Genomic DNA, 13,019 nt, shown 5'->3' with positions numbered 1-13,019 from the left:
TTTTATTTAAGCTCCTTCCTATACTTCCTTTGCCTAGAGAAATCCTGCCAGAGTCATGCTTTGTATGTATTGAATAGTCCAATGAAATCTAAGGATTAAGAACTAAATTTAAGTTCCCTAAGGAATGGGTAGCAAGAAACAGTTTGAGAAACTTTAATTCCACACTTCCTTTCCCATGTTCTGCTTGGCTAAAAAACAACAACAAAGAAATAAACAAAAAAACAGCCCATGAATTCATGAAAGCAGAGCTTTTATGTTAAATATGGCTGATATTAGGCACTGAAAATGATAAGTTACCACACTCATCTTTACAAGGCACATCATCATTTTTAAATACTCCAACATTTAAGTATTTTATATGTATTTTGATATTCACAAGTCCAATAAGGTAAGGTACTATTATCCTAACTTTCATATGAGGAAACAGAGGTCCACAAACTTGCCTAAGACCACACAGCTCAAGTCACATGAATGGAATTCAAGTCCAGGTCCCTGGTCACCAAGTTCATGCCCACTCCTTCCAGATTCTGAACCCAACAGGGAAAGTTTCCTCATACAGGCTGATGATGGTCCCAATGCTGGTCTGGCATTTTCACCTGTACTGTGGAGGCTGATTTTAGTGTGTTTTCCAGAAGAAACAGAAATAATTTTTCTGGTTAGCTTTTACCACTAATGACTATTTCTTTAGGGACAGGTTACTCTGACCACTAGCCTTGATGTCCTTTCCCCGTAAATATCTGAATATGTGAAGTATAATGAGAAAAATAAAAAATAAATGTAACTTAGTTATTTGAATTGAGAACATTTTATAAATCCATGAAATATCATCACAAAGTAGGTATGACCACTACCTCTCAAAACTGACCTGATGCTCCAAGTGGTACAAAAAGGTCCACGTGACCCCCTTCTTCTTTGGGGGCCACATAGCTTCCTAATTTTTCCCAGAAGTCTCTCACTTCAGGCCTCAATAAATTTTTAATACCAATTTTATAGCCTGAGGGGGAGGAAATAAAAATGTCACATTAACAGAAGCTCTTAGCAGTTTGTGTTGTGAAAATACAGAGGTTCAAAAAGCCAACATCTGCTTGTAAGGCCAAGATCTGCAGGGCATCTCTGCTTCAATGATGGCCCCATGTTAGGACCACAGAAGGTACCACTGAACTCCAACATGACAACACTCTCCTCCTGTCCTGGATTTATTAGACACTGAGTGCTTAGGTTAAGGACATTGTGTCTCTGCTTCCGTGGGGCAGCAGTGTGAGTCACCAGCTCACAACATGGCTGGTCAATGGCCAGTCAAGTCCTGGGACTTTGCAACCAAGTTCCAAAGTGGAAATGTTTCCCAGGATTGTCAGTCAATAAATAAGTCCTCGAGAGCAGAAGTAACGCTCCCAGGCATGGGAAACTTCACTGTACCTTTCACCCCCTGGGAATTGAATGTGATGATTCAGCTAGTCTGCATGTGTCTGCACCGATTTCTAAAGGAGTCCTGGAGACTGCCTTCCTAAGCCCCAGTAAAGAAAGAAAAGAGTAAGAAGGAACTCCTCCTGCCTGCTTGCTTTGAGCTAGGATATCAACCTCCTTAAATTGTGGACAAACACTACCTCAGTGCAAATTTTTCTTCCCGATCCCCAGTCTTACCTTGGAGTAAGTTGATTTCTCTGCTATCTCCGTCACTGAATATTCCCACACTCTGTGCCATCTGCCCATCTAGAGCTTTTTCTATGAGATAAAGTAGGGTCTCCAAGGTTAGGCCACTGTGTTCATACACCACAGAAATGATACCTGCTCTAACACTGTTTGCCACCATCTAGAAAACAAAACCAGACCAGTAGGAACCAAAGCCCATTACTTTAGAATGTGTCACTCACTCAGTCATGTCCGACTTTGCGCTTCCATGGACCGTAGCCCACAAGCCTTCTCTGTCTGTGGAATTCTCCAGGTAAGAATACTGGAGTGGGTTGCCATTTCCTTCTCCAGGGGATCTTCCCTACCCAGGATCAAACCCAGGTTTCCTGCATTATAGGCAGATTCTTTACCATCTGAGCCACCAGGGAAGCCTGTTACTTTAGAATACTCCTTAATAAATAAAAAACAGTGACTATGTAATCTGTGATTTTTGAAGACTATTGTTTTTCTTCAGAAATTATAGGAGGAAGATGATAAGTTTTCTCCATCACGTTTCTTTTAAAAATTATTTTGTTTCTTTTCTAATGGGAAATTTGAGTGCATTTGTAACTCCACCACTCAAAGAAACACTAATGAATTATTTTCTTCCAGTTTTTTATCTTTGTACACACCCATGCACAGTGACACATACACTAAAGTAAAAAATTATGTAATTTTGTAATGGACTTCTTAAATAGATTTTGTTTTCCTCTTAATTATAAATTTTTGAATGATCAATATTTATTTAGTATTAATACTAAATACTAAATATTTATAAATAGTAATCAATACTAAATATTTATTTAGTATTAAATAAATGATAAAACCACTGTTCTTTGAATTCAACAATCAACCAAATAAATTTTCACTTTGATAAAGTTAATTCCTTAGCAGCAGTCAGGTTGGAAAGTCATTGAAGGCACTGATTTTTCCCAAAACTTCATGCCACTTTCTGGAGATCACAGTTCAACTCAATAGAGAACTACCACATGGTTTCATGGTTTTTACCTAAACCTCCATTACATTCATGAGTCTGGCATACATAAAGGGGACAAACAGGATCATGGATTTATTCAATTCCACTTTATTTACTCTTACTCTGTCATCAGTTATCCTCTGTGCCCAGCATGAGGTATTTTTAAACATTAGAGAAACTATCTACGGCCCACATGGAGATCAAACTCTGATCTTGCTTTCATATGGATCCATTAAGCTAGCCCGTTGTAAATGATCAAAGTCAATTCCTAGATGTTCAGCAGTGAAGTGATTTCATACCTTGAAAGCAACCATTTTCTTACAAATAAGAATTTTTTGCAAGAACTTTCTAAGTAAGCCAAGAAATACAGTCTACTAATGCCATCCTTTATATATATGCCTATGTGTGTATCAATGCATGCATATGTACATATACATGCATACTCAGTATACATGCTTTCTATGTCTTCTTTGTGCTTCTTTTTTCTTATTCACATTAAAATTTAAAATATATAACTTCATTATAGAAAGAGCATATTTTCATTTAAAGTCACCTTCATTAAGTAGATCACAAAATAGATTTCTGACAGTTTTCTTTTTAGAGATGCTAGTTACAGGATATTATTAAATTCCTTAGTCATTCCAAAGAAATTTTAAAATAATTTGTATCACTTTGCTTTTTTATGGATTAGGGGCAAAAAATTGAATTCAACAAAAATTTATTGGACCTCTAAAAGCAAGGCAGTTGGGCCTTTAATACTTTAAGAAAATAATTTTGATTTATGGTTATTTTTATTGCTTCTGATTTTTAAAACTGTTTGGGTCTGTACATTTCCACTTAGATCAGACAGCTTTCCTTTTAGGAGATGAATCATTTTCATACACATGGTGACCAAAAGATTGCCATACGTCTACTCTAGGGGAGATTAAAAAACCCAATTCAGAGAAGGACTGGCCTCCTAACCCACTGTACCTCATATGCAGGAATCCGAGATGATATTAATATGAAGTGTGGCTGGAGGGCATTTGAAGAACCGCTGTCATTTTTATAAACTCCACGCCAATTTTTCTTTGATAATAAAGGGTAGGAATGGCATCCAGAAATGTTGCTTCTATAAGGATAAGAGGGGGGAAAGTGAAGTTTTTATTTTCTCTAGTTTGACTTTGATAAGTGAGCACCATTGTGTCCTCTGGGCATCAGTTCTCTGTACAAGGCAAGCGGCTTCAGGCCCTCGGTCTCTCCCTGTGGTTTTCAGGTATGTCAGCAAAGGGGACTCCTGGGTGAGTGGGGCCAAAGCTGCCCACTGGGTGTCTCCTCCTGTCTTCATGGGATGCTAGAATGTGTTCTTGGAAATTTTGTAGGGCACTTAAAACCAATGTACTGACATACTAAAGGGTTCAAAACAACAGTTGAAAAGGAAGCAGCCAAGATATTTTAAATTTCCCTAAGTTTTTTCAAATAATGTCCATTATTTCTACAGCCGCCTCATCCCCACAACCATTCAGATATACTTACTCCATTAAAAAAAATAATTCTGGAAAAATATTATTTTTGCTCAATAACTTTACACAGAAAAACTGCTACATCCACAATATGGCTTCTTTGCAGAGTTAAGAATATGTGAAATGTAAATTTTGAATGTTACATATTTACTTCAGAAAGCATGTTCAAGACCACTGTTGTTGAAGATTAAGGAACTATTTCTATTGCTATTTTATAGGATAAGAGTGATTTATACAAGACCACTGCATGTTAGCTAAATTATTCTAGAATGAATTCTTGGTATCATGGGAAGGTGCTGAACCTTCAGCAGATGAAGGTTTGCTTACCGCTTGGGCAAAGATTCTAAAGATGACAAAACAAGCTGTTTCTCCAAAGTTTCGTGTAATCCCACTCGATCCCTCGCAGTCTGGGAGAGACGTGGTTGGCATTTGGATTTGAACAATCTAGAGCAGTGTGTTCCACTCACCCAAGGGGGTCGAACTTTGAACAACTCCTCTGAAAAACAAACAGCAGCAGGCTTGGCTGTTTACTTCAAGCTTCTCCCAGCCAAGTCTACACAGATAAAGCCATCAAAATTAAAGCTGTACCAGGGCAGTATTCCAGATGGCAGTAATTACAGCCATTTTACAGACTCTCTTTGGTTCTCTTATCCTCTCTGCTCTGTAGCTGCAAGTTACCAGTCACTTCAGGTCAAGAAACAAAGCTCAGAGAATAAGCAACTCTTTTCTTGTAGAAACCAGTTCATCAATTTGTAGGCTTCACATCATTTTTGCCTTTCTTCTTGGCTTCAAGTAAATTTCCTATTTGTTACAGTCTCACAGAGGGTGAGTCAGTGAAAAAGCAAGATGGGAGAACTCAGATCAGGTTTGCTAATTACATACTGCGCACATCAGAGGGCTTAGCTAAGAGCATGTCTCATCCCTACTCCCTTTTCACCTTAAAAAAAAAAAAGTCATTCTTCTTGCTTCCATTTCCATTTTCATTTATCCTATGTTGTCTTCTGAATTGTTCTGCATGTATTTATTTGCTTTTGCCTGTGCTTATGCTTCTCTCTCCTTATCTTTAGTCTCATGGAAGCACTGGCATTTAACTTTACATATTTCATTGGAAATCTTTTGCTTTTCTTAGTTAATAGTAAAGAACAGAGAGCTTTCCCTGACATACTTTAAAGAATGCCTCCTATAGGCTATTTCAAGAAGACGGTGCTATCCTTTTCTGTGGGAATTTGTATATAAATCCATTGGTTTCTACAATACTTGGCTAAGACATAAAGTTGTAAAATGCCACTCACTCTTATGTAGTGCAATTTTCTCCCAAATTATTTTCCTTAGGCACCTTTCTCTTTGCCTCTCCTGTAGCTCTTTATCTTCTGTTTTGGGTTCATTCAGAGTCCCATAAACAGCAGCGGCTTCCCTAGGGGTTAGCCAATCTAAGTTGGACACACAAGCAATGTAATGGTGTTTCCAAGCACCGTACTCATTATCTGTTGGTGTATAGGGCAGAAACCATCCAAACTTCATGCATTTGGGCATCCATAAGCAATCCTTCAGAAAAAGAAATGAGAAAGATGAGTTGCAATGACTGTTTCCTAGTAATAATCTTTTTAGGCACATAGATAATTTTTTCTTATTACATTGAGATTTTTAGTGCAGTTGACTTGCCATCTAAACTTGATTCTGAGAAATAAGATGCATACCTTACTCCATAGGAAAAATATTATTTGATGAACATGTATATTTTATATGAATATATGTATTAGTCATCTTTGTACACTTATTCAATGCTCCCATAGCATATGCACCAGATTCTGAGAATTCTGCTTCTAGCGATGGTATGGTTATTTGTTTAACACCAACCTTTGCACTGGGAACAACTTTAAGTGACCTATATAATACTGCCAATATGCAACCAGTTTTGAGATATGAAAACAGCAAATTTCATGTGGTTTTATCTAATCAAATATATAGACAAAATACTATAAAACAATTACTTAAGCTACCAATTCAATAAGGACTTGTAAAACCAAGACCTTAGAGGAGGGAAACCCAGAAAAGTAATATCCTGATTGGTCTCACTTTTCACTTCAAGACACTTGACAGTTCCAAAGCAAAACTAAGGCTGAGAAGCAGAGCAGGAAGTTATGACTGAAAGATTTAGAAGAGGTTAAGAACTTCTTAACATCTTAAGATGTAAGGATTCTTGCAAGGAAGAGAGGAAAAATTCTGAGCCCACAAAGGGGAATAGCCTTGGTAACGACACCTGGCTTTTTTTTTTTTTTTTTTTCAATTCCAACTTCCATTTATTTGATATCACAGCACACACGGTTCATTATTTCTCAGAAGTACTAGACTGTGAATTGCCTCATGGCTGCTCAACAAACTGTGTCAAGCAATAAAATCCTGCGTCACTGGATAAAAGTCTGCTTCTTTGGCATTCTTTTCATAGTCTTTATCACAGAATCCAATTGTAACTTGACTTCTGTCTTCTATTACATGTGAGGAAGCACAATCAGAATACTGACAAAAACTTTAACATGTAACACCAAGGTCTTCTGCTGTGGTCTCTCTACCCTTATCTGCACATTTTTTTTAAATTTTATTTTATTTTTAAACTTTACATAACTGTATTAGTTTTGCCAAACATCAAAATGAATCCGCCACAGGTATACATGTGTTCCCCATCCTGAACCCTCCTCCCTCCTCCCTCCCCATTCCATCCCTCTGGGTCGTCCCAGTGCACCAGCCCCAAGCATCCAGTATCATGCATCGAACCTGGACTGGCAACTCATTTCATACATGATATTTTACATGTTTCAATGCCATTCTCCCAAATCTTCCCACCCTCTCCCTCTCCCACAGAGTCCATAAGACTGTTCTATACATCAGTGTCTCTTTTGCTGTCTCGTACACAGGGTTATTGTTACCATCTTTCTAAATTCCATATATATGCGTTAGTATAGTGTATTGGTGTTTTTCTTTCTGGCTTACTTCACTCTGTATAATAGGCTCCAGTTTCATCCACCTCATTAGAACTGATTCAAATGTATTCTTTTTAGTGGCTGAATAATACTCCATTGTGTATATGTACCACAGCTTTCTTATCCATTCATCTGCTGATGGACATCTAGGTTGCTTCCATGTCCTGGCTATTATAAACAGTGCTGCGATGAACATTGGGGTACATGTGTCTCTTTCCCTTCTGGTTTCCTCAGTGTGTATGCCCAGCAGTGGGATTGCTGGATCATAAGGCATGTCTATTTCCAGTTTTTTAAGGAATCTCCACACTGTTCTCCATAGTGGCTGTACTAGTTTGCATTCCCACCAACAGTGTAAGAGGGTTCCCTTTTCTCCACACCCTCTCCAGCATTTATTACTTGTAGACTTTTGAATCGCAGCCATTCTGACTGGTGTGAAATGGTACCTCATAGTGGTTTTGATTTGCATTTCTCTGATAATGAGTGATGTTGAGCATCTTTTCATGTGTTTGTTAGCCATCTGTATGTCTTCTTTGGAGAAATGTCTATTTAGTTCTTTGGCCCATTTTTTGATTGGGTCATTTATTTTTCTGGAGTTGAGCTGTAGGAGTTGCTTATATATTCTCGAGATTAGTTGTTTGTCAGTTGCTTCATTTGCTATTATCTTCTCCCATTCTGAAGGCTGTCTTTTCACCTTGCTAATAGTTTCCTTTGATGTGCAGAAGCTTTTAAGGTTAATTAGGTCCCATTTGTTTATTTTTGCTTTTATTTCCAATATTCTGGGAGGTGGGTCATAGAGGATCCTGCTGTGATGTATGTCAGAGAGTGTTTTGCCTATGTTCTCCTCTAGGAGTTTTATAGTTTCTGGTCTTATGTTTAGATCTTTAATCCATTTTGAGTTTATTTTTGTGTATGGTCGACACCTGGCTTTTAGCTGAGATCCTTTTCAGTAAGAATCACAAAGAAATAGGTTGAAACTAGCTTTGAAATATCTCATCCTCTGATTGGATTTAAATAAGCTATTCCTAGCCTAACCAAATGCTAGAAGCAAGTTCTCTCTGAAGGAAGATAACATCATCTGGAGACTCAAATTATTGTATCAATTTTTTATATGAAATATTTGGTACTCAACCAAAAATAGCAAGCACACAAAAAAGACAAGAATTGTTTGTTTCTTGTTTTTTAGTAAATAGAGACCCTCAGGAGATCCAAAAGTTGTTAATTATCAGGCACGAACTTAAAAAAAAAAAAACTTGTAGTTAATACACTTAAGAAATTAAATGGCTGGGTGGAAAATTTTGGCAAAGTAATCAGACCAACACTCTAAAACTGAAAAATATAATAACAAATTTAGAACTCAAGGGACAAGTTTAAAAGCAAATTAGAATCCAGCTAAAAAGATAATTTTGAACTGTGGTGTTGGAGAAGACTCTTGAGAGTCTCTTGGACTGCAAGGAGATCCAGCCAGTCCATCCTAAAGGAGATCAGTCCTGAGTGTTCATTGGAAGGACTGGTGTTGAAGCTGAAACTCCAATACTTTGGCCACCTGATGTGAAGAACTGACTCATTTGAAAAGACTCTGATGCTGGGAAAGATTGAGGGCAGGAGGAGAAGGGGAGGACAGAGGATGAGATGGGTGGATGGCATCACTGACTCGATGGACATGGGTTTGGGTGAACTCCGGGAGTTGGCCATGGACAGGGAGGCCTGGCGTGCTGTGGTTCATGGGGTCGCAAAGAGTCAGATAGGACTGAGCGACTGAACTGAACTGAAAAAGATAATTAGTACACTGAAAGCTAAGCCAGAAGAAAAATCCAGACTGAAACACTGAAAGCCAGAACAATGGAAAAGACACATAGAAGAATATGAACCTTATGGGACATGGTGAATCAATGTAATAAATTGAAACCCAGAAGAAAAAAAGAAAAAGTGGAGCAAAAGCAATATATGAACAGACAGAATCTTAGAGCTTTGCAAAGTTGATAAAAGACATAAAATCCCCAATTTATAAATCAGTGCCAAATACAAAACAGGATAAATTCACACATACACACGCATACACCCCTCTGTGCATGTTGCTCAGTCACTAAGTTGTGTCTGACTCTTTGCAACCCCATGGACTGTGGCCCATCAGCCTCCTCTATCCATAGGATTTCCCAGGCAAGAATACTGGAGTGGGTTGTCCTTTCCTCCCCCAGGGGATCTTACTTGCAGAAAACCAAAGACAGAGAAAAAGATCCTAAAAGAAGCTAGAGAAAACAGAAACTACCTTTCAAGGACCAGCAATAAAACCCCCTACTTTTCAAGAAAATTATGAAAGCCAGAGAACAATGGAACATTTTCAAATTTCTAATAAACAATTAATTACCAACCTACAGTTCAAATTCCCAGTGAAAATATCCTTCAAATTTGAAGGGGAAATAAAGATATTTTCAGACAAAAACTGAGAGAATCTGTCAGTAAAGCTGTACTAAAGGAAATATTAAAGAGAATTCATAAAAAATTGAACCCTGTAGGGAAATCAGAGATGCAGAAAGGTATGAAGTATAGCAGAAAAAGTTTACTTGTAAATAAATATTGACTATTAAACAGTTATAAATATTCATGAGGTATGTATATATTTTATATATAATAGAGATATTATAAAGTATATTTATATTTATTACTATATATTTACATATAATACATATTTTAATGTATATTTGTGTATTTTATATGTGTTTATGTGTAAAATTAAAATGTTTGAGAACAAAAGCATAGAAACTGAGCAGGGAAGCAAATGGAGTTAAAGAGTTCTATGCTTGCATTATCTCAGAGGTAGTAAAATAACCCTAGGATAAGTGCTGTAATCTCTATGGTAGCCATGAAAGAACTGCTAAAGAATTTACAATTAATCTAAGAAATATTTAAGTTAATCCTAAAGGAAGACAGAAAAACAAAATAGTAAATAGTAAATAAAAATAGTAAAATGGTGGACTTAAGCCCAAATATATCAGTATTTACATAAACATGAACAGACTAAATGATTCCAAGTAAAAGTTAAAGATTGTCAAGTGGTAAAAGAAAACCACTACCATATTCTGCTTATAAGAATGTTCCTTAAATGTAAGGACAGAGAAAGGTTGAAAGCAAAAAAAGAGGAAACACTATACCATGGGAACACTAAACCTGGATTCACAAATGCTATAAATCCAGGGCTCACAGTTGGCTTTTCATGTGGCCCCTCCATGGACAGCCAGGTATTCTGTGAGATCAGAATATCAACGTAAGTCCATCCTGGAAAGTTTGTACAAGTTAAAGGAGTAAATTATTAATTTGTATTTAAAGTATGCCGATTATTACATTCCATTAAGTCTTTTAAAAGTAAAGAGATAAACATCCCAGAGGCAGAATTAATGGCAGCAGATGTAGAAGATCTAGTTTTATATTCTTCAACAGAGGTTAGCCAAAGAAAGAGCAGTTAAAGTTGTGGTTGTAAAGCAATTTTTAAGGTGGGTTATCATGACTTAAACAATATCATTTAAAACCAAATCTTAAATAAATTTTCACAAAATATTGGACTTCTTAACCAAGATAAATTATTTTCTAAATAACTAAATTGACTATTTAAAGATTATCAGAATTATATGAATTATTAGAATAGTGTATATCTCCTGACTTATAAAATAAATTACTGTATTTAATTCCCCCATTAAATATAATTCCCCATAAAAAAATTCCCTATTTTTTCTCTTAAGGATAAATTAATTATGGTTCAGACACCCTCAATTATTATTTTCAGGGACAGGAGCTACCCTCATTGCCTCATTACAGATGACAGTTATATCTGAGTCCTATTACTAGGAAGTGACAAATGGTAAACCTGTTCAGTCAAAAATTTCCAGGGCCAGCTGACTTGTGCAGCTGCACACAAATCTTTTGGATTCAGAAAGGAAAAGATATATAGAGAAATGAAGCGTGGTAACACTGTAGAGAAATCCACTTTGGCCACTTGCATCCTTTCTGAAAACCAGTCTTGGATAACCCTAAAAAGAAAAATACAGAAATTTAGTTCAGAACACTAAAATTTTAAATTGATTAAAAATCCTGTATAAATATTGGTCACTGTTCTTTCTCTAATATTCTACCTTTAAAAAAATTAAGTCCTAAATAACATATGGCTAGATTTTTAAGAATATTGTATCCACATTCAATGGTCCATTCTAAAGAGGAAAATGAATTATCAATACAAAATTATATATTATCAATATAAATCAATATCTAAAATTCACAGGGGAAAAAAATTCTGAAATAAACATGTTTGTATACAATGTAAATCTGGGTTTTTTCTTTACCCAAATTCAATAAATCAACAAGTCCTGCCAGCTCTACAAATAGACATCCCCCAAAATATATGCCCCAACACAGCCACTTCTCTCAACCTCCACTGCCTTTTTTCTGTTCAGAGAACCACCACCTCTCTCCTGGGTGAGTGCAGCCACCTCCTGATTGCCTCACTGCTTCCAATCCAGTCTTCCTAGAGCCCATTTTCCACACAGTAGCCCAAGTGGTTACTACAGCCTACCAGGCTCCTCCATCCAAGGGATTTTCCAGGCAAGAGTACTGGAGTGGGGTGCCATTGCCTTCTCCTTTTAAATATATAAATTAGATAATATCACTCATGCAAGTAAAAGCCTGCAATAATTTCCCAATGCAATTAGAATAAAAACCTATAGCTCCATCACACTTCATTGTGAAATAGTAAATGTCTTCCTCTTGACAAAGCAAGATTGTCTACACTCACTACTTTACCATGGGATAGAGATACTTGCTAGTTCAATAAGGGAAGAAAATAATAAAAGGTATATGTATTGGAAAGAGAGCAGTAAACTGTCTCAATTCATGTACCATGTATATATAATCTATAAAACTATTTAAATTAACTTATTAGTAAAAAATTATTGATAATTTTATATTTTTTAGATGTTTATAGAATCTATAGAAACATCCAATTTTATATTCCTGATATTACTAATTTACATTTCCTCTCTCTGTTTTCCTTGATTACTCTTTCTAGGAGTTCATCAATTTTGTTACTATTTATAACAAACCAGTTTTTGTTTTCATAGTTTTTCTCTATTGTTTGTTCTCTACTATACTGATTTCCATTCTTCATCAATTCTCTCCTTCTACTTACTTTGGGTATAGTTTGCTATATTTTTCCCCCCTTTTCTTAAGGTGGAAATTTAGATTGTTAATTTTAAATTGTTTTTTTCTTTAACAAAAATATTTACATTATATTATCCCTCTAAGCTGTACTGCAGTCCACTTTAGCCATGTTGTATTTTCATTGTCATTCAACATTGAAATATTTTCTAATTTCTCTTGTGATTTTTATTTGATCATAGGTTATTTATAAGTGATGTTAATCTCTAAATATTTGGGGATTTTCTAGATATCTTATTTTTATCAATCCCCAGATTTATTGCATTGTTGTTAAAGAATATACTTAATAAAATTTCAAGAATTTTGAAATGTTTGAGTCTTAGTTTGTGGACTAGGAAATAATGCATCTTGATAAATGTTACTTTGCTCATAAAAAAACATATATTTGGAAATTGTTATGTCTAGTTTTCTATAAATGTTAGTTCTAGGAGAATGAGAAGATTGCTCAGGTCTTCTATATTCAAACTAATTTCCTTTTCTTTGGTTCTATTCTGTCAGTTTTTGTTTCGTGTAATTTCAAACTCTGTTATTTGGTACATAAACATTTATAATTGTTGTGACTTCTTGATGAATTGTTACTCTTCTCACTATAAAATGCCCATCTTTATCACTCTGGTAACATTCCTTGTCTTGAAGTCCATTTTGTCTGATATTAATGTTGCCATCCTACTTTTATATGCTTACTATTTGCAT

At 35.8% G+C, this 13,019-nt stretch overlaps 1 protein-coding gene across 1 annotated transcript in view; it reads right to left on the bottom strand.

The window, feature by feature from the left end:
- The window catches only part of ECT2L (epithelial cell transforming 2 like), a 79,845-nt gene that overhangs the window by 33,256 nt on the left and 33,570 nt on the right, over window positions 1-13,019 (bottom strand). The window contains exons 5-10 of the mRNA XM_055535763.1: window positions 10,984-11,146; window positions 5,439-5,691; window positions 4,474-4,642; window positions 3,617-3,755; window positions 1,642-1,810; window positions 866-994 (exon numbers count right to left, since the gene is read on the bottom strand). Coding sequence (XP_055391738.1) covers window positions 866-994; window positions 1,642-1,810; window positions 3,617-3,755; window positions 4,474-4,642; window positions 5,439-5,691; window positions 10,984-11,146 — 1,022 coding nt within the window. The remainder of the gene's footprint in view (window positions 1-865; window positions 995-1,641; window positions 1,811-3,616; window positions 3,756-4,473; window positions 4,643-5,438; window positions 5,692-10,983; window positions 11,147-13,019) is intronic.

This window comes from Bubalus kerabau, chromosome 9, assembly GCF_029407905.1.
Source record: "Bubalus kerabau isolate K-KA32 ecotype Philippines breed swamp buffalo chromosome 9, PCC_UOA_SB_1v2, whole genome shotgun sequence".
Lineage (NCBI taxonomy): Eukaryota > Metazoa > Chordata > Mammalia > Artiodactyla > Bovidae > Bubalus > Bubalus kerabau.
This window is presented reverse-complemented; position numbering and strand designations above follow the sequence as displayed.